This window comes from Leuciscus leuciscus (genome assembly GCF_965113295.1).
Source record: "Leuciscus leuciscus genome assembly, chromosome: 25".
Classification (NCBI taxonomy): domain Eukaryota; kingdom Metazoa; phylum Chordata; class Actinopteri; order Cypriniformes; family Leuciscidae; genus Leuciscus; species Leuciscus leuciscus.
The window spans coordinates 27,013,779-27,038,362 of NC_138724.1; the positions used below are offsets into that span (position 1 = coordinate 27,013,779).

General features: G+C 36.4%; 2 protein-coding genes across 5 annotated transcripts in view; one reads left to right on the plus strand and one right to left on the minus strand.

Annotated features, from left to right (window-relative positions):
• Positions 1 to 2,493: 2,493 nt before the first annotated feature.
• fads2 (fatty acid desaturase 2) lies at positions 2,494 to 14,624 on the plus strand. Its single transcript, XM_082159135.1, has 13 exons — positions 2,494 to 2,644; positions 3,595 to 3,844; positions 6,952 to 7,062; positions 8,370 to 8,567; positions 8,830 to 8,931; positions 9,704 to 9,829; positions 9,904 to 9,964; positions 10,772 to 10,848; positions 10,963 to 11,060; positions 12,328 to 12,424; positions 12,507 to 12,586; positions 12,680 to 12,805; positions 14,097 to 14,624. Exons 2-13 carry the CDS (start codon positions 3,638 to 3,640, stop codon positions 14,146 to 14,148), a joined length of 1,335 nt encoding a protein of 444 aa, XP_082015261.1. The 5' UTR covers positions 2,494 to 2,644; positions 3,595 to 3,637; the 3' UTR covers positions 14,149 to 14,624.
• Positions 14,625 to 14,759: 135 nt separating this feature from the next.
• The window catches only part of eps8l2 (EPS8 signaling adaptor L2), a 47,180-nt gene continuing 37,355 nt past the window's right edge, over positions 14,760 to 24,584 (minus strand). For all 4 annotated transcript variants that reach the window (XM_082159105.1, XM_082159104.1, XM_082159107.1 and 1 more), the window contains 9 exons: positions 24,296 to 24,444; positions 22,686 to 22,842; positions 22,309 to 22,343; positions 21,656 to 21,761; positions 19,243 to 19,392; positions 17,735 to 17,783; positions 17,464 to 17,641; positions 16,162 to 16,294; positions 14,760 to 16,072 (listed from right to left, as the gene is read on the minus strand). In XM_082159105.1, the coding sequence (XP_082015231.1) occupies positions 16,001 to 16,072; positions 16,162 to 16,294; positions 17,464 to 17,641; positions 17,735 to 17,783; positions 19,243 to 19,392; positions 21,656 to 21,761; positions 22,309 to 22,343; positions 22,686 to 22,842; positions 24,296 to 24,444 (1,029 nt within the window). In that variant the 3' untranslated portion in view covers positions 14,760 to 16,000. The remainder of the gene's footprint in view (positions 16,073 to 16,161; positions 16,295 to 17,463; positions 17,642 to 17,734; positions 17,784 to 19,242; positions 19,393 to 21,655; positions 21,762 to 22,308; positions 22,344 to 22,685; positions 22,843 to 24,295; positions 24,445 to 24,584) is intronic.

Sequence of the window (24,584 nt, forward strand, 5' to 3'; positions counted from 1 at the left end):
TTGGTCAGAGATCAGTCAATATTATTTTTTTATTATGCTTGAGATTCTTTTGAAGTTTCCTCATTCCTTTTCTAATTAATGCACAACCAAATATTTTAAATTCTTCAGTTATTAAATGGTCCATTTTCTGCCATCATTACAGTCATGGAATCAAAACGGACAGTTCTTGTTTGTTTTTTTATGGAATATTGCAGTATTTATTCTAAATGATTTATCATTTTATCGCATGTTTAATATAGGCTATTAATAAATGAAGACTTCAGATGCAAAATGTATCATTCATTTTTTAATTCACGTGGCCTCATAGGCTAAGTAGTTAGCCGCTAACTTTCCTCGTCTTCATCTCTTCTCTTCTCTGATGATGAATGCGGGACAAACTGTCACTCACATGAGATTGACCAATAGCAAACCACAACCATCAAACCATCCAATCAATTCCCGATGGGCAAAATCAAGTCCCGCCTTACAATTGTTCTTGTTCGAGAAGCCATTTCATTCGGATATGGGGAATAAAAGACTATCGCAACTTTACCGACTTTAAACACTGGTATTTTATTAATCGGTGGGACTTCGCAAGGTTCAGGTTTTTGTAACGTTTATCCACTTTATTTACTCATGTTTTGATCTTACAAGCTTTCTTTAGTGAACAGAGGACAATGTAAGTTTTCGACAACAGTGATTTCTCATCGGAGCTGCAAACTAGTTCCTGATTTATCCATCCTTTGGAAGTTTTGCTTCCTTGACACTTTTATGTAAACTACTCAAAACATTTGATTCAGTAATGTTTGAAGTGGACAAACACGTCCTAAAAGTAAACAATAGTAGGCCTATCAAATGTCTGCATCTTCCATCTGCCTGCATAACTTTATGATTGTAGGCCAGCCATTACAACTGGTTTTCTGCATGATTGCATTTAGGAACAACAATGTCTAGGCTAAACCACGTTTTAAAAATTAGAAAGAAGTCCTTAATCAAGAGCCAGCAACATAGTGTCGGCCCATCCCACCCACTTCCGGGACGTGTGGAATCCACATGCATGTTCCAGACAGTCTATGGTTCCAGATGTGGGCCGGATCTGGGACGACACTATGTTGCTGTCTGGGATTAGGATTACTAAAGGCGTGTCACCTAATTTAAATGCATTCATCCAAATTTATAAAGTTTATAATGTGTCTTGCCCCGACAACCATGATGTAGGCCAAAGGTTATGGCACATTTGAGCACATTTGAAACCTTTAAGGTCAAGATGACATTATGTATCGCCTGCATATTTCCAATATTTCCTATCCATGCAATAACAGGCATAATGTATACCGTATACATTATGCCTGTTTATTGAATGGACTGGAAATATTTAAATGTAAAGATATACCCTAAACTACTTAAAATACATTTTTACTGGTATATAGAGACTTTTCTTTCTAATTTTGAAAAATGTTAAGGTGTGCCAAAATTTTGTGAAAGAAATTGTGAATTAAAGGGAAAGTAATTTCCCAAATTGTAATTTAATTTAATTAATTTTTTTTGCTGCATTTGCAAAATGTCCTTTTATGAGTCTCTGTACCTGCATTTAATTGAGCATTTATGAGCATCTAATTATCTTATCTTATTTTATCATGAGCATTATCAGAGAATAAATGCTTGACAATGAAGAATCTTTTCATAGATGTTAATACAACTTTTAAAGCCATGATACAAATTAAGGATGGTAAAATGCAGCTCTAGATAAACGCAGGTTCAGAAGAAGTCTGTGGTGTTTTCTTTGCATGGAAAAGTCCAAAGTTCTTCTTCTTTTTTTTCGCATTTGAAATGTTTTAACAGTCTGATCAGTCACTAATCTGTGCCTATTTATTCAAAGAAACTTTAGTAAAGGAGTCTTAACATGTAAAAGGCTGGAACTGTACTTAATATCTGTATTGAGAATTCATATTGCAACCACTGACAGCCGGTTTGGGGCATTACAGAGGGCATTTTGGTGACTGTATATATTATGTAAGAGCTGTATTGATAATTAACAGATACAATCATGATGCTTTAAATTGAAATTATTTTAAATTAATCAAAACTCTTAATGAGACATAGGCAAAGCGTTATCCACACAGACAAAACTATATTACAGTTCTTTTTTAAATAGGCTATATCAGAATATAGATAATGTATATGTTATTGTCTTTTTTTCAGTATTTTAGTGTAAAATACAAAATGTACTATTATCTCGTTCATTCCAAATTATATCACTGTATTATTACACATTATTTGATGAGGTATTTGCTTTTGCCCTGTAATTGTTTAGATAAGAAGCTTATAAACAATGAACATGCTTGTAATGCAGAACTTTTACATGATATGTCTGTTAAACCCGCAGGCATTGTCACAGCATGACTGCACTTGGCCGATGTGGTACTCGAACCTGAGTAACTCTTCTTTATCTCCAGGCTCTCCCCACCCTTCCAAAGTTCTCTCTCTTCCTCCTATTGGCTGATGGTGCGCGAGACTGGCGCTGAGTCTGCGCGCTGATTGGCCGCTGGCGCTCGAATGATCTGTTCGGAATTCAACAGAAGTACAAGGGATGAAAAAGTGATGCTTCTCTTTCTCGTTCTCACACAAACTAAATGAGTGTGTGATCAAAGTGCCTGCTGAGAAGGTGAGTAAATGATTGACAGTTTAAACTCGCTGTAGGCTACTTTATTCTTTCTGCTCATGTTATTTAACAACGGATGCACATGAATTGAAATCAGTAGTTTATCAAAGTAATTTTTTTGAAGAGAAAGAATGATTTTGTGCAGCGTTCAACGTCATATTGAACGGTTTATTCATTTGTAATGTCCTAGTTGGCAGTTCTGAAGAATCTAGTGCTGTTTTTTTTTGTAGTGCTTTCATTCTTTGTCATGCAAAGTGGTAAAAAAAAAAAAAAAAAAAACGACGATCGCAAAATAAGGAAGTAATCATTTGATACGTGACGTGTATTTCAGCACGACCCTTCGGGTGTTTTATGCATAATAATGAGATTATGAGAGCATCCATTGTCTCATTCAGTTGCTTAAATTATTCTTGAACTGACTAGAAGGTTACATCAAAAACATATATTTTAACATTACATTTTGATGTTAAATCAATATTGCTTTATATAGAATTGTTGTATAGTATACAGTATTTAATGCATTTGCATCAGACGTAACTGTAATTAAATTACTGAAAAATGTAGTAATCCCTTACTTTACTTTTTCAAGGGAAAAGCAACTCAATTACAGTAATTAATTATGTAGTAACACTGCCTGACAAAACATTTTACAGCGTGGAAATCAAACGGCCATGAACAATAGGCTGTCTCATAACCTAGTGAGCTGCCTATCTAGACAGCTTTTCAGTTTCTGCAACAATGTAGACCTGAATAAAAATGGATTTAGACTGGACTTTTTTGATTACCTGACTAAAATTGTACAGTGTGGATATTTTTTTTGCATTAAATTGAGCTGAAGTGAACATTAAATTACACTGTTGCATGTTTTACCAAGTCAGTCGAACTGTTCTTAGACGGAGCACCTGCACAAATGTTCATATTAAACTGTTATTTTTTGGTTACGGTGCTTGAAGGTGTTACAGTGCACAGTAAGCAGCAGTCAGAGTTTGATCAGCGATGGGCGGCGGAGGACAGCAGACGGACCGGATCACCGAAACCAATGGGAGGTTCAGCACTTACACCTGGGAGGAGGTGCAGAAACACACCAAGTTTGGAGATCAGTGGATCGTGGTTGAAAGGAAGGTTTATAATGTGAGCCAGTGGGTGAAGAGACACCCCGGGGGACTGAGGATCCTCGGACACTATGCTGGAGAAGATGCGACGGTAAAACACTCAACATTAACATGCTAACATTTAAACACATGGAAGAACTTTTATATACACCAGATTTCTAAAAAATAAAATAAAAACACAATGGCTGTGTCTCAACCTAGCTAGGCACCATTGACGTGCAGTGGTTTTCTGAAATGAGGAGGCAAAGTCCTTATAGTATATATGTAGACATATACATCAAAAACATATATTTTAACATTACATTTTGATGTTTAATCCACTATTGTTTTATATAGAATGTTGTATTGTAAGGCTGACGTAAGTTAACTTAATTTTGTCACATTTTCCTGGTTAAATAATACAATAATACAAACCTTATACAATTCTATTTTGTATTTTAACATTAACTATGTAATTAATCCTCTATTTATTAAAACCAAGTATAAATCTAAACAATTTTGTTTTTTAAAGCATTTTTACATCTATTCCAAAATAATAACCAAAGGCAGTAACAATTTGAACAATAAATTCTATTTTCGAACTGATGTTCAGCTGTTCTTTTTATTAGTCGTAATGTTATTTTCGTATCATTCGTCAGTCATTAAAGCTCGGTAAACACTGATCACACCAGCTATGTTTCCATCACCCTGTTTTTATGCGCATTTTGAAGTATCGCATCAGAAACGAGTGATTGAAAGGCCAAATTTCGGGGGAGAAAATTCCTTAATTTGCATAAAAAACGTTTACGCTCGCTTGAGTTTTTTTTTTAAATTTGTGCGAAAAAGAGTTCATGCGAATAATGAGGGATGGAAACGCATTTGCATTTCTGCTGATGGTGTTTAATTTACTGTTGGTTGCTAGGTTACGAATAACACCGTCATCCGCTCGAACAACTTGATGGAAACGCACCTAATTGACATTTGTTTTTTCTTTCGTTCGAATCTTTAAATTGTTCGAATCTTTAAAAAGATTTTCTTTACGTTTGGATGGAAACCCATGAAGATGTAGCTTTAATATCACCAAGCTGATTGCTCACTATTTTTTCAGGCCATTTCAGGTTTTATTTTGACGTGACATAAAGCGGTGATATCTAAGTTGCTGAGTTGTTTACTTTTTAATTAGTCTTCCCATTAATGTTGTTCATTCAGACCAATTCACGAACACGGAACTGCAAAAATACTGGATTACTGCAAAACAATGATTGCCTAACTAGACAGCATTATAAGCATGTGTTTAATGCCACGTAATGCCGTCTATGTAGGAAGCTCATTCAATTTTAAGACCCAGCCAAAGAGTTTCAGGAAACAATCTTCAACAGGCTTGTGCACAATTCAGAATTGAATTGAGAATGACTCCTTAATTCCAATTCAATTCTTGAATTTGAATTGATGTCAAAAACAGGATCTAGAATTACAATTCGAATTTGAATTAAAGGAAGCAGAATTGCAATTCAATCAAAATTCTAAGAAATTCATATACATATTTTAAGTGAAGTGTTTAACAATGAAGCTTTACAGTATATGTCAGATATGATTGCATTATAAATGATATTAGTTTGAACTACTTGTACAGATTACATTAAAAGGATATGTTTTCCCCCAGCAATGAATGTTAAAAGCTCTAGTCACAGAACAAATAATTAAGTTTGATTTATTGTAATTGTAATTTTGTGGAACATGATGGAACATGACTCCATTTCCCAGAATGCTTTACTTTAACCAAGTATTTAAAATGGTTGTTAAACAACACTGTAAACCCGAATAAGTTAGCAGAACTCAAAAAATTTAAGGCAGTCGATTGCCTCAAATTTTTTAAGTTTTGAAATTCAAAGTTTAAGTAAGCAGAACTTAAGATTTTAAGTTTGTACTTAAACATTTCAAGTTAAGAACAATTAAAATCAGAGTACACTATTTCATACATTTAACTTAAAACCTTCATGTAATCTCAATGTGAACACTTTCATTAGTATTAACTAAAAAAAAACATTATATTACACTTAATTTTAGCATTTACTCTCCCATTTAAGTGACATCGGCAAAGCATGCTGGGAAATAGACGTTAAACTTAAGTTTGTTTAAATTAAAATAAATCATTTCATAAAACTCAAAACAATGAAACAGTTCAGTTTACTTAAAATATATCAGTTCTGTGAACTTGAAAGAAAAAGAAAGTGCTAAATACTCATAAAAGTTAATTTGACTGAACAAATTAGTTTAATTTAAGTTTGTCCTACTCAAACCAATTAATTATTTTGAGCGTTAGGGTTTACAGTGAATTTGAGGTGGACATTTGTTTGAAAGCACAATTTGATGGGCAACACAGGACTTTTTAAGTTTCAGAAGTCACTTACAACTTCACTCTGCACCTGTTGAGAGAATCTTTAGTGTTGCAGGAAAGATATTCAGACCAGAACGGTGCAGACTCAATGATAACACATTTGAGGAGCTATTGAGAATTAGATGCAACAGTGTTGCTCAGTAATTTTTTGCATTGGAATAAATGATAACTGCATTTACAACAACTTTGTGTGTGTGTGATTACTTTGAAATGAAAATGACATTGGAACAAAACTAATTAAACAACACTGAGGGGGAAATTTATTTCAATAATTTGATCAATATCTATTTTAGAACAAAATGTATGCAGGGTTGAGGAGTAAATAGTTACATGAAATGACATTTCTGTTATTAAATTACAAAATTAATGTAATTGTATTTAGTTGTATTACTGAGGTAAAATGTTTAATTCAATTAGTTACTAATCGACTTAAAACGAAATTGCTTTGCATTGATAAAGTTATCTAAATAAAGTAATCCAAACCGCATCTATAATGGGTAACTAACATTAAGCAATAACATTTCCAAAGTAACCTTCCTAACACTGAATGCATGCGAGACACATTCTTTCTGTTGTGTGACTGTGTGGAATTTCTTTGAATTGCCATGAATTTAATTCCACTTCCTGTCATTCCAATTCAAATTCAATTCAACGTCCTGTGGGGCGGAGTCAATTCAATTCAAATTCCAATTCATGAATTGAATGGAGGCCAATTCTGAAATTTTGCACAAGCCTGATCTTCAAGTGTTTTTTTTTAATCTTGTGTTGTTTTAATTGTTTCAGATAAGCTTCAAATGAATATGTTTTATCTTGTGTGACAGGAGGCGTTTACTGCATTTCATCCAGACCTTCCGCTGGTGAGAAAATACATGAAGCCGCTGTTAATCGGGGAGCTTGAAGCATCTGAACCCAGTCTAGACCGGCAGAAAAATGTGAGTATAGAGACTTAACTAAAGATTCTAACTCACCTACACAGAAAAGATTAATAAAACCTGTGAGGTTTCGGTGTAAAATATTGCCTTGACACCTTAGTCACTTAGAATGTGAATTTACATAATATATCTGGGTTTTGCATATTCATATTTATGATGAATTACTAGTAAGACATAAAAATAAATAAAGTGAGAAAATGTACATGGTCAGACCTTAAAAAAATCTGAGTTAATAATATAAGAATGAACTAAAGTTGAAAAGTCACACAGAAAATTCAAATTGGGATGATGACACGAATTTTAAAACCAGACTGTCAAACGATCTTTATAAGTATGAACTTCCCTTTTCTAAAATTAGTTTTTGCAGTTAAACGACGTATTGCTTGTGATTTTCCACATTTGTAATTCTCCTTAGATAACAGCATTTGCTCAGTGTTACAGTCATTTACATTTTCATTGCATTTTAATACAACTTCTTTTAATTAAAATTCTACGTCCTGTTTCCTACCTCAGTTCAAATTGAATAATTGAATTGCAATTTAACCCTTTCCCCGCCATTGACGGAATCTTTTTAGCTTGCCGTGTTTTCACTGTTATACGGTAGGGGGCGCTATTACACATCTTCTGAATCTCCTGATCAAAACACAGTCGAAGAAGAAGCAGAAACAAACGCTAGAAGCACTGCTGTATTTACATGTAAAATAACTAGTAAACTAGTAGAGTGTTGATGGACTCGATCTGTGTTTTGATCATTGATCTGAATCCCATCCAGATGTGATTTTCTCAGCTTTTTGTTCAAATTTTATTTTTTATTTTTAATGTAACTTCCCCACATTCAAGTGTTGATAAAAAGAAAGCATTCATTTGATATAAAACCTTCTTTTTTTCTTCTTTTTTTTATGCAGATGCTCTGTTCTTTCTTTTGCTATATTACATGTTCAGATATTCATACAACAAAATATTTTCGGGGGCGATGAAACTTTTGTAAAAACAATCAACTTTGTTCAAAAACGCTGTCAGGGAAAAAGTTAAAAGGCATTCTTAATTCAACGTGCCACAGTGATAGTGATGTTATTGTACCAACCACATGGGTCACGAACACCAGTTTGGTTGTCACTCCTCTTCTGAGTCATCTGTATGCACAAAGTTATTTTCAACACTAGCTATGTGTCCATCTGCCTATTTTCATTCAGATTTTGAGATATCGCTTTAAAAAAACGAGTCGATTCACTCCTGCGTTTAAATGTCAATCCCTTTCCCGTGTGAACACAGCTATAGTTGAGTGTGTATTCTCTTTCCTCTGTCAGGCGGCTCTTGTGGAGGATTTCCGAGCCCTTCGTGAGCGTCTGGAGGCTGAGGGGTGTTTCAAAACCCAGCCGCTGTTTTTCATCTTACATATGAGTCACATTCTGCTCCTGGAGGCCATCGCTCTGATGATGCTGTACTACTTGGGAACCGGCTGGATCAACACGGCCATCGTTGCTGTTTTACTGGCTACTGCACAGGTACCACTGACACGGTTTGACATCATTACGACGGCCTTTAAACCGTGTTAAAAAAGCAGCAGGGTTGAATAAAATATGTTTTGTTTTGGATGTCCACAAGCTGGAAAACGAACCAGTTTTCATAGTAAATGGCATAATTGGGAACAAAAAACGAACTATATAAATGCGACGTCCATCTTAAACCTGCGAAGACCTGCTTGTTTTTTGTTTTTCAGCACTTGTTCATGTTTTTGTTTGCTTTTTTGTTTTAATGTGTCTGTAGTCGCAGGCTGGATGGTTGCAGCACGACTTCGGTCATCTGTCCGTGTTTAAAACCTCTCGATGGAATCACCTTGTGCACAAATTTATCATCGGACAGCTGAAGGTACCGACATGTTCTCGAAACATTTCATCTATTAATAACCATAAATATGGAACAGTTCTTCCACTAACTAATACAGTTCATTAGCCTAGCTGTAATGTCACTCAGTGACACAGCCATCTACAGTAGATACACATTATATATAACACGTTTAAACATATACCACATAATTCAATGATATAATTTTTTTTTTTTAATTCTCTAAAAATCCAAATGAGTAAATTCCATGTTTAAAAGTGGGGTATTACTGGGGTATTTAAATAAAACTGAGGGTTAGTTCCATTTGCACTTTGTAAATGCATTTACAACTTTAAAAGTGTGATTTCATTTGGAAATAAATGCTTTAGTCTGACTGAAATCATACAGTGACACATTTGTGAAAACTGACTGAATTCACAGTCAAAATTCACTGAATAAAATCCATCCAAGATGGAGGATGAAGCGAGAGATATGCTTATAAGTTTGAGAGATTATAAAATCAACATAATTCGCTCAATACCAAAATATGTAGTCTAATTAAAAATAAGCTATTTTCCCCCAAAATTTGTTTGTGCTTTGTATTTTTATACTATTTATGCTACTTATTAGAGTATAAAATATCATTAGCTTAGCAACATGCTAAGATCACGCTCATCTACAGTACCATGTACATTCGCATGAGAAGTTCTGTTAGCATTACTGTGAAAGTAGCATCCAGATTGGTCACTAGTGAAGTCTGTTTGAGCGTGTTAGCATGTCCTATTGGCCTGTGTACATATGTGTTTGTGTGCTTCAGGGAGCATCTGCGGGCTGGTGGAACCATCGCCACTTCCAGCATCATGCTAAACCCAACGTGTTCAAAAAGGACCCGGACGTCAACATGCTCAACGCGTTTGTAGTTGGAAAAGTGCAGCCCGTGGAGGTACAAACACACTATCCTCAGGAAACACACATGAAAACACTAGATCGACTCTGATTTGTCTGTCTTTACTACAGTACGGCGTTAAGAAGATCAAGAATCTGCCTTACAACCATCAGCACAAGTACTTCTTCTTCAGTAAGTGAGTTTATGCCACAGTGGCTGTCTGCTCAGAAGCTCCCCAGGAATGTGTACAGGATTATATCATGGTTTAGGCCGGAGACACACTGGCTGCGTGGCGTTTTCTTTGTCTTTGAGAGACTTTCAAACATCAAAATGTCATTTATTAATATGTATTCGTGTCAAAATGACATATAAATATCTTTTCCTATTCTATTTCGCCTGGAAACGCTTCCAACACGCTTGTGTGTCGCGTGAAAAATAGGCGTCGGTTCTATTTCTAGCATGCACGCGTTTTCCGCGCTCTAACCTGTTAACATGGGAGCCGAAACATAAACGGACACGCCACAAAGCCAGTGTGTCGCCGGCCTTAGATCGTAAATGATCCTAATGAGAATCAAATAAGAACATAATGGATAAACTGACGTTTCTACGCTACTTTTTTATTCTTAGAGTCCCATTGGATATGGTTGAATATTGTTTAATCTTAATATACCTTATATAAATAGACCATAATATGTACCTGTGTGTGTGTGGGGTTGGGGGGGGGACTGGTAAACCCTACATTATGAGGTCAAAATGTCCCCACAAAGATGGCAATATCCAAAATCCTTGTCCTTGTGGGGACATTACCAAACATGTAACATTATCATATCTATTACCATGCAAAATACTCCATGAGTTGTCATGACAGAACTACATTTATATATTATTTCACTAGAAACATCTCGCTCAGGTCCTATACGGCTGGTTACGATAGAAACCATCAACTAGTCTTGTTGTGTCTTGATGTTTACCGTCTCTCTCTCTGTCACTCGTCCTCAGTCGGACCTCCTCTGCTCATTCCGGTGTATTTCCAGTTCCAGATCTTTCACAATATGATCTCACATCGTCTTTGGGTGGTAAGTTACCCATGATCACTTTGACTCTTGCTGTGTTATTGCAGCTGTACGTGCTTTTATAAGCACTTTCTCTGTCCTTATCTTATCTTATCTCCTCTCGTCTTATCTTTTTAGGACCTCGCGTGGTGTATAAGTTACTACGTTCGATACTTCCTGTGTTACACGCAGTTCTACGGTGTGTTTTGGGCGGTGGTTCTGTTTAATTTCGTGAGGTACGAAACATTAGTTTATCTACTACTGCTGCTTTAAACATGTTTTTGTAGATTTTATATTCCAAGTGCCTTTTCAATGGATGAGAAGCACCCTTACAAATACACACACACACACAAATACACACACTTACAAAAAATACCATGTTTTTTGCACATGTACCATCTAGTACCATGCTTTTCTTTCACTTAACAAAAATAAGGATCTTTAGTGGGTGTTGCCCATTTTCATTCGAGTGTTTTTCTGTGGAGTTTATGTGGAATTTCTTTGGAGCAACAGAAAGATTTTAGGCTAAATTTAATTAAATGTAAAATAAAAAGTGTGAATGTGTATGAAAATGTTTTATCATATTTTTATTTAAATCCATTTTCCTTCAGTAGTTCATTTTTGTTCATTTTTGACAAATGCATAGTTAAAAGTACAAACATTTCATGTCATAAAAACAAAGTTTCATGTTAAAAATCATACAAAAATGTTCTCTTTGATTTACTCAATGAGATATACTAGATGAATGACTACTATTGAAATATTTTAGAAAGTGAAATAGAAAAAAAGATGTATATAAACATTAAAATTTCACACACAAATTTTCACAATTTATTTTTAAATCAGCTTTTTGCTTCTACTCCGATTCATTGGTGCAATATAAACATTTCACACAGTGACTGTAATAACTCATTTCCATGACAGATTTATTCAAACACATTAAATTATGAAGACAACATGTTAAGTAAAACTATAAAGAATATGTTGTATAGTGCATATATTTATGAGTATAGACACTGAATGGCTTTCCTGAGGTAAATATAATGTTACGTATCGTTTGCAAGCTGTTTAATGGACGTCTTTCCGCGGTTGAAACACTAAAACACACATCAACTGAATACAGCATAGATTTAAAGATCTTCATCAAAATAAAAGATTGATTTAATAAATCACCATCAAAAAACACCTTTGGAGAAGCATTTTCGGTGCATCACTAATTTCTACATTAAATGTCTGGTGTCAAAGTATAAATTTACATATTTTATGATGCTAACAAAGCCATTAAATCAGTGATTACTGATGTACAAACAATTGTACTTCTTTAAAGCAATGAGACATTTACCGTATGTGAATTTTACTTTGAGTGACATTAAATTAATATTTTATTTTTGTAACAATGTTTTCCCAAAAATGAGTTTCAGACCAAACAATATTTGGCAGACCCCCGGTCACATGATAAGTCACATGATGTGGGTATGAATGTGTTGTTCCTGTGTGCCGCAGGTTCATGGAGAGTCACTGGTTTGTGTGGGTGACCCAGATGAGCCACATCCCCATGAACATCGACTATGAGCAACACCAAGACTGGCTCAGTATGCAGGTACGTTCTGACCCATCACAGCATCACTGGGTTTCCAAACTAGCCATTCTCTCATGTCAACGCTTACATCTCTCTCATTTAGCTGGTCGCAACCTGTAACATTGAGCAATCCACCTTCAACGACTGGTTCAGCGGACACCTCAACTTTCAGATCGAGCACCAGTAAGAAAACCTCAAGCACACTTTCTGTGCCATAAACGTTTCTCTATCAGTGTATCTTCGGCATTTCATAACTGCGGTTTGTTCTCGTCCCAGTCTCTTCCCCACAATGCCTCGGCACAATTACTGGCGCGCCGCCCCACACGTTCGAGAGTTATGTGCCAAATACGGAGTCAAGTACCAAGAGAAGACCTTGCACGGGGCCTTCGCGGACGTCGTCAGGTATGACACACTCATGAACATCTCTTGCTTTCACCTTCAAAAGAAGCTCTTGCACTGATTCAGGAACTCTTCCTTTAAAAAGTTGACATTCACAACCAATTGAACATGTTATATGACGTTTTCTGAGTCAAACAATATATGAGACCATGGACCACAAAACCAGTCACATGGGTCAATTTTCTGCATCTGAAAGCTGAATAAATAAGCTTTTTATTGATGTATGGTTTGTTAGGATAGGGCAATATAAACTATTTGAAAATCTGGAATCTGAGGGTGCAAAAAAATAGAAACATTGAGAAAATCACTTTTAAAGTTGTTCATTTATGTTCTCGATTGTGCTGCAGTCACTCACAAAAATAAATATTTTATATATTACGGTAGGAAATTTACAAAATATCTTCATGAAACATGATCTTTACTTAATATCCTAATGATTCTTGGCATAAAAGATCAAATCGATCATTTTGATCCATACAATGAATGTATTGTTGGCTATTGCCACAAATATACCCGTGCGACATGTGACTGGTGACGTGATCCAGGGTCACATATAATGACAAAATGCAGGGCGAGACTTGTTTTTAAAGGAACCGTATGTAAGAAATGTATTTCAATTAATCATAAAATGGCCCTGATATGTCACTAGACATTAAGAAATCATGTTCATTTCAAATACTTATATCACTGACAACAGTAGTCCGGCCAGGATATTGTCATTTAAAAGTGAAGTTGCAGCCCTCAACTGATGTTGATGTTGTCATGTTGTGTTTTGGCCTGAAGCTCCACCCTCCACCTATCTACCAATCACGAAGTCAGTAGTGTTTCGGCATCCGGGTTGCCAGCTCTGCTCTAGTTACCACAGCTGCAGCTACAAACGTGTCGGATAAAAAATGTCTAACGTTACGAAACCTAAAAGACCTCGTTATGAATCCGAAATACGTCGTGACAAAGTCCGCACTTGCCATTGGAAGCTCCTTGTAGCAGCCCAAGTTCCTGCTGGATCCTGCAGCCTAACTGGCAACCTCGAGTCAGGGGGGAGGGGGAGGGGATACACCGCTCTACAGTAATTTGAAAGTGATTGCAGTACCAGTTTTGGCCACAATCTTACATATGGTCCCTCTAAATCTGTGTATTAATGCCAAAGATTTCTCATTGAAAGCAATGGAGTATCCTGTGTGTTATAAAGCGAAGGCAAGGGGTTCCTGACCGAACCTTGGGAGTGAGAACGTGTTGTATTTTGTGTGCGTTTACTGGCAGATGCTTCACTGTATTCTTCTTCTTCTCCTATCAGGTCCTTGGAGAAATCCGGAGAACTCTGGCTGGATGCGTACCTCAACAAATAAAACCTCATTCGAGAAGCAAAGAAATATCCACCAATCAGAGCGAGAATCTCTCAGACTAGACATCAACTAAACCACCAGTCAATCAGTTCACTAAAAATGACGTTTAGCACTTATTTTTGATATTGAAGCGTAATTGTGGCACTTTGAATGTGTTTTTAAAGACTGATCAAAGATGTGCGTCTCGATCCTAATAAAGGATGTATTTGAAGGTCCGTGAATGTGCGTGAATGTACGTGAAAGTTATGATTGCTGGATTACAATCGCTGCATTTTGGATTTGCAGAGTTGCTAGACGCGTTGAATATTCTGAGGGTAATTTTTGAGGCACAGTCTTTTTAGTAGTCACTTTATTTCTTAAATTTACAATACAGTGATTTGTTTTTATAAATAACATTTGGACAAGCTAGCAGAGGATAATACTAAGAGGTTGTACTTGTGGAACTACTATTGTTATCTGAATAAACTGATTAAACCTCATCTCTCTGTTGTGTTTTAAATTACATACTGTAAGATCAAACCAAATCATCCTTCTCTCTAAATGCCCTTTTATACACATTACAAACACTTGTTCAGTACACAGTGTTGACAAGAGGAAGAAAAGACACGCATGAATCCATCTGATAAATTTACTGTTCTCGCTTCATTCATTCGTCATAACTGTCAGCATCAGAACATGCGTGATGAGACAGAATTTAGCACATTATTTACATGTGTAGTGTGACAGACTGCAATCATACATCAAACCACGAGAAGACGCTCACTCCCCTCAATCCTGTAGACACGGGAGAATCTCAGCCTGTCAAGAACATGTACGGGTCACAAACACAAAACACTAATTTAATTAAACACTTTAATTTAATTAGCTTAAAATTTCGTTTTGTTTAGCAATTCACATCAACTTAAAACACATTTTTGAATTACTGTGATGTGAAATATATATATATATATATATTAATATATATTTTAATTGCTTTTGTTAAAAAAAAATTACTAGGAAAATGTCATGAAATTAAATGAAAATGCAAAACAAAAATGTCATGAAATTACATGAAGATGCAAAACAAAAATGTCAATGACATGCAAATGCAAAATAACCCCAAAAAAGTTAATTTTTCACAATTTCATTTTTCTTTTGATTTTGAGGTCTGAATAACCGGATAAAAATGACAAGAGAAAAAAAAATATTTTAAAATATATATCTGCATTACTTTGAGAAGTTAAATCGTCATGAAAATGCAAAAAAAATGCACAAAAAAAAAAAACGATTAATGGTCCTAATCTGTTTTTTTCATAATTATATTTTTTATTTTGAGGTGTGAATAATTTAGAATTAAAATTACGATTATTTTAAAATTATCTATTTCATTTAAAATAATTAATTTTAATATGAATTATTTCTAGAATTGAAAATCCAACCCCCCCCCCAAAAAAAGGTTAATGCTCCTAATGGGGTTTATTAATAATAAATTTTTCTTTTGATTCTGAGGCCGGAATGACTGAGAATGAAAATTACTTAAAAAAAAAAAAAAGTAATTCAATTTTTCTTTTGTTTTTGAGGCGTGACCTGTTCATGTTTTTGTGAGATTCAACTATACATTGTTTTCATGCAATAAAGAGTCTTATAAGCTTACATGTGTTTTCCAGCATGAACAAGATAAAGCATGCGGATAAATTTGTACATACACTAATAACAATAAAAGCACCGACAATAAATATACAAATTAAAAAATATATTGAATTAGACGTTTGGTCGACGGTGTGGCAGAATCTACGTCATCTAAGTTCATTGGTGGGTTTGCTTGACAGTCACTGTTGCCAGGTGACCGTTTGATTGACAGTCCGTGTAAGCGCATTCATGGGGCAGATTCAATTTTCTCTTGCTGTTTCCTCATAATTTCCTGCAGTTCGGAATCTCCTCGACTCTTCTGATAGAGAGAGAAAAGACAAATCAGACAAATTGTATACGTTTCCCATGATTTCCCTGTTTCTAATGTTGTGTTGCAGTGTTTCTGACCTCTAGTTGAGCTTTCTGGACGGTGATCTGGCTGTAGACGCGAGAGCCCTCGTCTCCACACACGGCCTTCAGGTGATCTTTATTCAGAGAGAAGAGCTGAGCTCCTGTCAGGATGCCCAAACGCTCCACCGTCCTGACACACACACACACAGAGACACAGTCTTATATTCAGACCCCATGACCTTCAGTGGGAAAGTATGATTGTCCAGTGTGAGTTAGTCATGTGGAAAGCTTTCATCCACTGCTCATGCTGTCACATGTGGTTTTTCCACAGTAAAGGCCATTGGCTATAATTAGGGAAAAGGGACGAACCCTGAAATATGTCCCGGTTCATCTTCTGATTTCAATAGGACATGTGTCAACAAAGAGAGAAAAAGCCTCAGTTGTTGCACGTCATGATTGTTACTTTTTTGGTAACTATTGATTTTATTTAATTTCTTGTATTTTTCTTTATTTTATTCTTCATTTTAATTAATTCTTTATTTTATAATTTTTGTTTAGAAGGCTTAATGGCTCATCAGTATAAATTAATTATTTTATTCTAATAAATATTTCATAGTTTATTTAAAATAATTTTATTATAGTTAAGAAGGATTAATGATTTTTCAGTAAACAAATTATTTTAATAAATGTTTCAAAGTTTTGAAGGCTTAATGAGTTCTCAGTAAAAAATAAAACATTTTAAATACATTTTTCATAGTTTAGAAGGCTTCATGAGTTCTCAGTAAATATACATAATTTCTTATTATTTAAAAAAAAAATCAGTTTTGAAGGCTTTAATAAGTTCTCAGTAAAAATACATTATTTTTATTTTCTTTAATACATTTTTAATAGTTTCGAGATACCGAGATAAGTTCTCGGTAAAAATACATTATTTAATTTTTTTAAGAAAATAAATTTTTCATAGTTTAGAAGGCTTAATGAATTCTCAGTTAAAACAAATATTTATTTGTCTATTTATTTTAAATAAATTTTTCTTAGTTTAGAAGGCTTCATGAGTTCTCAGCAAAAATACATTATTAAGTTTTTTTAACAAAAATATTTTTTTCATAGTTTAGAAGGCTTTTAATAAGTTCTCAGTAAAAATACATCATTTTATTTATTTTTTATATACATTTTTTATAGTTTAGAAAGCTTAATGAGTTCTCGATAAAAATACATTTTTTTTTTTTTTTATGTTTTCATAGTTTAGAAGGCTTCATGAATTCTCAGTAAAAAAAATATTTGTTTATTTATTTATTTATTTTAAATAAAATGTTCATAGTTTGGAAGGCTTGATCTGTTTTCTGTGGCCCGACTCACGGTTTGGAGAAGCCCTTGGCGTTGAGCCAGGTGGAGACCTCTGCTGGGCTGGAGTCGAAGGCCAGCGGGACGGCCGACTGACGAACCACCTTGAAGTTCCTCGTGGGCTGATGCGTCTTATTACCGGTGATCAACATGAGCAGCTCATCGTTCACTTTATCCATCTGATGAGTGTGGCCTGAGGCAGAAACATAAATACACATTTTCAGATGTATTCTTATACAGGTTCTGATCATATTTATCTTGTATGTGTGTGTGTTCTCACACTCACCGTCTTTATCGCTGCCCATTGAGCTGGAGGGCGACTGTCCTCGGTACGGCTGTGTGAGTGAGAGCAGGAGATACACTAAGTAATGATTACTAATGTCAGGAACACACTTAACAACCAGCTGAAACATTCTACGACTGAACTGAACACACTTACAGACTTTTAACACTGACTGAGCGCAACTGTCTCTGACTCAGCGCGTTTGGGCATGATCAGTCGTAAGTATCAAATTACATTCATAATCGGGCTTACAGTCGTTAAAGGGATAGCTCACCCAAAAAAGAAAAACTCACGCTCATGTTGTTCCAAACCAGTATGAATTTCTTTCTTCTGTTGAACACAAAAAATATTTTGAAGAATGTAGGTAACCAAATGGTTTTTGATCCCCATTGACTTACATAGTATTTTTTTCATTCTATGGTAGTCAATGGAGTCCATCAACTGTTTGGTTACTGATATTCTTTCAAATATCTTCTTTTGTGTTCAACAGAAGAAAGAAATTCATATAAGTTTGGAACAACTTGAGGGTGAGTAAATTATAGAATTTTCGTTTTTGGGTGAACTATCCCTTTAAGTGTGTCCCTGGCTTAAGGACATTTACCGTTCATTTAAAGTGATGGTTCGGAGTAAAATCAACCAAGGCTCCTTTGCACCAAACGTCGAGCCAAACACCCCCCCCCCAGAAGCCTTTTCTCCCTTGGCTGAACATTATTGAAGTTAGAGGTTATTTAGAGATATCAGCCGGATGGCTTAGTGCAGGCGCTAATGGATCCTATGATGTGTAAATGAGGCTCATAAAACGAGGCATTGGAAAGTTTGCAAGTACATCAGGAGTTTATTTAAAGAACACTTGCCTGATGGCTAATGCTACCGCTAACCCGGACGTTGAGGTCACTTCAGTGGTTTGGGAAAAGCACGTAAAAGTCGTGGCAGAAAGAGATGCATAAGGATGTAGTGTAACGACGAATTATAATTTTTTACGAAGTGTTGACAACTTAGTGTTAACTAATAATTGTTGCAAACTGGTACTACCAACAAAATATTAGTGTATGCCTGGAACTGGGCGTCGTTACACTATATCCTTATGCATCGCTTTCTGTCAGGACTTTTACGTGCTTTTCCTAAACCACTGAAGTGACCTCGACGTCCGGGTTAGCGGTAGCATTAGCCATCAGGCAAGTGTTCTTTAAATAAACTCCTGATGTACTTACAAACTTTCCAATGCCTCATTTTATGAGTACAGAACCTATTTGTACTACTGTAGAAGTTTGGTACCATTCTGGGCATTATTAGTGGAGTAATTTACGAGATACAACCCTGGATCCATTAGCGCCTGCACTAAGCCATTCGGCTGATATCTCTAAATAAGCTTTAACTTTAATAATGTTCGACCAAGGGGAAAAAGGCTTCTGGGGGGATGTTTGGCTCGAGGTCATGGTGCAAAGGACCATAGGTTGTTTTAACTCCGAACCATCCCTTTAAATCTGATTAAGTTCGGCTGGTTTGTTTACCGGGCTGTAAGGTGTTACTGGACTGTAAGGCGGGTCACTCATGACTTGAGGGTCCTCGAGTTTGACCACATCCAGGATATTATAGGGCACGAATCCCGCCTGACCGCTTCTGTTCCTCAACTTCCACCACTGCTTGTCATCCTCCAACACCTTAAAACAAACATTAGTTCTTTCATAATACAAACCAACACAAATTGTGTTGCATGACTTTTTTTGTCATACAGTAAGAGAATAAAGCTATAAAATCTTTTATCATATTGAAATCTCTGGCTTTTGATTGGTATGTTGGCAAATCTGAGCACAATCTGAGACCTTGATATCTCTTATGAAACTCTAGAGGAGACACATGTGAGTCTTTTTCTCAGGAGAAACATCCTCAGGCCCTGTTTACACCTGGTATTGAGATGCGTTTTGGTCGATCGGATCACAAGTAGACGAGGGAGACATTCCCATTTACACCTGGTGTTTTAATCCGTCTCTTTTGTCCACTTTCAACCACTTCTGTCCTGATTTCTTCAAGGGGAGGGTCTATGGGCGAGTAAATGTATGGGTTTTTCAGATTTTCGATCTAATGGATGAAATAAGCTCGTGTAATTTACATATGAACATGACCGAAGACACGGAAAGACACACACGGAGAACATCAGCTTTAGTTTCTGCTCTGACAGACACAAGACCAGCCGAACGCTGTGAGTGTGTGTTAGAGAACAGGAATGGAGAGAGAACATTGTGCTTGGTACATTTTTCATCTTCAAACCAAACTTGGGTCTTCAGTCGATAGAGTTTAAATCCCGTCTGGCTCGAGCTCTTCCCATAATGTCACTCATTAGATCAGTAGACGGAGAGAAGACGGTCTTCTGTGGCTGTTTGAACTAGGGCTGGGACAACGCGTCGAAGTCATCGATGACGTCGACGCAAAAAATACGTCGACGCAAAATATGCGCGTCGATTCTTTTTTGGCGGCCGCCAAACCCTTATTTGATCGGTGAGTGATGTAGAATAGAATGACTGACTGCGCTTGACAGGGCGCATATAAGTACGAGAGAGAGCCCCGGCCGCGCGCACGCACTCACCGTCTTCAAACAACACGAGCGCTGTCTTGCTCAAAGGGCGGAAGACCAAAGTTTCACGTGGAGCATTCGGAGATTTTTTTCTCTTGAATTACCGCGGAGTGTGAATTGTGGTAAAAAATAAACTGCGGGATAATCACACAACGCTTGCCGTAGACTACAGGTCCACTAATGACACGTCCGATTCGCGAACTCATGACTCATTTGAACCGATTCACTTTAATGAATGGTTAAAACAACTGATCTGTCCAACACTGAACTCACGAGACGTATGAATCGGTGTATAACAAATCGGTAACACTTTACAATAATGTTCCATTTATTAAATTCTTGTTAAGTATTTTTTTTTTTAAGAAAAAGGTGAGTGGCAGAGTGTATTACTATACGTTGTTGTTATTTTTATGTGAACGAAGAATTAAAAGATGCACTTTTTTCAGTAAGCTAGGACTATGTGTTTTCAACATAAATGTTCAATTCTGTTGGTTCAGGAAGGACGCCATGACAGGCTGCTGGCTCCCACTGTTAATTTTTTTTTTTTTTTTTTTGTTGGAAAAGCACTCTCTGTATTAGCTTAAAGCCCTCAAGTTTACATTGGTTACTGTATTCTTTCAATTGCTCTAAACAAGTATTTTGGGTGACCTTTTTATTTTTTTATTGAATGCTAGACATCAAGTTGTTATTTTCATCTGAAAGAAGAACTTTTTTTCAGTAAGCTAGGCCCTATGTGTTCAGTAAGCTTGTTTCAGTAAGCTATGTGTTTTCAAGGCTTTAAGGTTTTATTGAATGTTACCTCTGACTAAGAATGCATTACTATGCACTTGTATAGTCTTTTATTTTGGAATTTTAAGAGCAATAAACATACATTGCAATGTTAAGGAATTCATGTTTTTTTCATTCAGATATGTAAATTAACATGTATAAATTGCTATTAGTCAATTAATGGGGATTGGGGAGATAATCGAATCGGACTGGAAAAATGAATTGTTAGATTAATCGATGCAACGAAAAAATAATCGCTAGATTAATCGTTTAAAAAATAATCGTTTATCCCAGCCCGAGTTTGAACACATTCAACAACATGAGTGTTTACACTACGAAAGCAATCCAGTCTAATGTGTTTTCAACTCCCTCTGGAAGTGGCTAATAAAGTGGTCAAGCTTAAAACGTTTTAGACTCAGTTTACACCTGTATTTAGTGTCGTCTACTTGTGATCCGATTGGCCAAAACGCTTCATAATACTAGCTGTAAACAGGGCCTGAGGAGCAGGAGACTTGAGCAAAACTCCATTAGAGCTCTGTTTAATCTTTGAGATGTTAATGAGATGTCATTTGTGATCTTTATACCTCCAGAATTTCGTCCTGCAGCACTGACAGCTCGTTGGCATTTCGTGCCACGAAGTGGTAGCGGATCTTTACATATTTCCGAGAAGGAGCAGACGTCGAGAAAGACCTGAACAAAATGTGAGGGTAACAAGCTGATCAGAAAAATCTTCACATGGATCAAATGTCAAAAACGTGTCACACTAAAAGTGGCAAGTTGTCACAATAAGAACCTGCTGTTTATTGACAAGGAACTACTATCTGAAACTAAGTAGTGAAAAGTAAATGAAAAGAAATTATCCACAATTTATGGTCATTATGGATTATATGCCATTTAATGGATTTTCAGCTCACTTTAAAGGGTAAAAAAAATAGCGGATTTGTGGAATATCTACATTGTTTTGGCCCAATTGCAATTGATATATTGTATAAAATGACAATAAAACGTGTGAACTTGTCCTAACTTGACATTTACAGAAAACACTGAACACCTTTTAGATAGTTGACTCTTGTCTGAATGTATGTCAGTGTGGTTTACAGTGTGGTCACTTGTTACTCAATAGCTTGTCATTTTAGTTTGAAGGACAGAATTCACATAAAATTCCAATTTAATTAAATTCTAATTTACTCAAAATCTCAAAGTTACAGAGATATAGACCTCTTGACATCTAACTCACCCGTTTGAAGAGAGCGACGACTGTGATCCAAAGAACTGACATGGAAAAGAGGGAAAAGATGGAATCCATTTAACACGGAGAAGAGATTTACACACAGAAAAGACTCAAGCTGTGTCCCAAATGACACACTATACACTATACACTTATAGACTATGTACTCAACCGTGTAGTGTATGAGCTTTATACGTTTATTTTGTCTTTCAACATCGGTGTCTGAAGTGTCACTTGAAGTGTCCACCGTTCCACACTTTGTTTTTTCGGTTAAATAAGTGCATCATCCGGGAACTTAAGGTGCGTGGCATAGAATAGAGCACAAGTACGTGTTTTGGGTGTGTAAACAGCTTCATAAATCATAAATCGATTCATCTCTCTCTCACCTCTTTTGCCCTGTACTCTGACTGCACTGGAGACTTCGGGACACCAGCGCTCTCCGTCTCCCACGGGGACGTGCGGAACAGATCCACCGGCGGCTCCCAGCCGTTCCGAAACTTTGGGACATACAGAGGAGCGCACAGATCTTTCGGCCAATCAGCTCTGAGATACACAAAGACACACCCAGAATAAGGCAACATAAACATAAGACTAATGGCTGACTGATGCTAATCTAGATACTATAATTTTGATTACATTTATTTTATTTATTATTTACAGATAAAATAACATACAAGATATGTTATGTTTGCCATTAAAGTGCCCCTATTATGCTATTTTAAAGGTTCGTAATTTTGTTTTGGAGTCTCCTACAATAGGTTTACATCCATTCAAGGTAAAAAAAAACAACAACTTTTTCTCATAATATACATTGTGGCATCACTGCTTTTCTCATAGTGTCTGAAACGCTTTGATAAAGGATACAGCATCTTTAAACTCCTTTCTAAAGGCCTACTCTGATTGGGCAGATGGCTCAGAGTCTGTTGTGATTGGTCTACTCTGCTCTGATTGGTCAGATGGCCCAGTCTGTTGTGATTGGTCTAATTTGCTCTGGTTGGTCAGATGACTCAGTCTGTTGTGACCATAGACATGTATAGAAAGGCTAGATAGCTTACCGGCGCTGAGAGCCAATGGGACCCGACGACGTCACACGGCGGCCATCTTAGGACAGGACCGCTCGTCCAGTTATAACATTAAAGTCTATTGTGCATGTAGTGCTGAAATAACTATATTTTGCTCAATTTTCAACCGATTTTCAAACGGCTTGGTGTGTCATAAACGTCAGGGATGCGGCTATTTAACTGCATACTTGTGAAAAATTATAGCCACAAACGGCATCAGCACAAATCATAGCCACGTTAATAAGGTTTGTAATAAACCAAACCGTTTGTAAATCCGTCAAGAATTCAGCAAGTTACGAGCATTTTAGTTGGCGTATGTCACTCACCTTCCGTCCACAGCAGCAGGGAGCAGCAGCGCAGTCTCCTGACCTAAGATGGCCGCCAAGTGACGACACAGCTGACTCCGCCTTGAGCCATCTAGCCTTTCTATACATGTCTATGGTTGTGACTGGTCTACTGTGCTCTGATTGGTCAGATGGCCCAGTCTGTTGTGATTGGTCGACAGCTTACAGTGCATGTCAGAAACCAAACGCTCATTACCATATCTGAATTTCAACTCAGGACAACTCATTCTGGCAGTTCAGAATCAATTCTTTCTTTTGGGAGACAATAACTCCATGTATCTGCACTTTGCAGACCTTTTACATTCACAAACCACTGTATTACACACTACATGAAAGGTGGTATCTGAAGAAACGTAATAGTAGCACAAAAAACTCTGGTCGAACATTAGTTAAAAAATGTAAAAACCAATCCTATTTTTTATTTGTCCATTCAAAAACTGATTTTAGGATTCCCACGAGGGTGAATTACCATAATCTGATACTGATAATCTCAAAACGAACAAACATTGGCTGATGTATCAGCTGGATATATCAGTTTACCACTGACACACACTCCTGTAACACATCTACAGTTGTTGGTTGAATCATCACCTGGGCCTCGTCCAACCGTCTCCCAGCAGCTCAAAGATGGTCATCTCTTTGGGAGTCAGGTGTCCTCTCAGGAAGTCCACTGTGTCCCGCGACAGGTGAGGAGAGATGACCACACGCGGCAGCTCAGGACTGCCACTGTTCTGCAGTATCTGAATTCACACGGGAAAAAACACATTACAGATCGTTGTAGTAAATTAGATGAGCCTTTAACTATTATGCATATTTGCATTTTCTTATTGTACCAAGCAGGATGCTCATATTGTTCATTTTATTATTGTTGTTGTTTATT

What these genes read in the sequence shown, in the direction of transcription:
- fads2 (XM_082159135.1), top strand. Translation starts at nt 3,638, where the DNA reads ATGGGCGGCGGAGGACAGCAGACGGACCGGATCACCGAAACCAATGGG. An exon ending in TTATCATCGGACAGCTGAAG is followed by an intron (nt 8,932 to 9,703) that starts GTACCGACATGT and finishes TGTGTGCTTCAG; the next exon opens with GGAGCATCTGCGGGCTGGTG. An exon ending in GCCTTCGCGGACGTCGTCAG is followed by an intron (nt 12,806 to 14,096) that starts GTATGACACACT and finishes TTCTCCTATCAG; the next exon opens with GTCCTTGGAGAAATCCGGAG.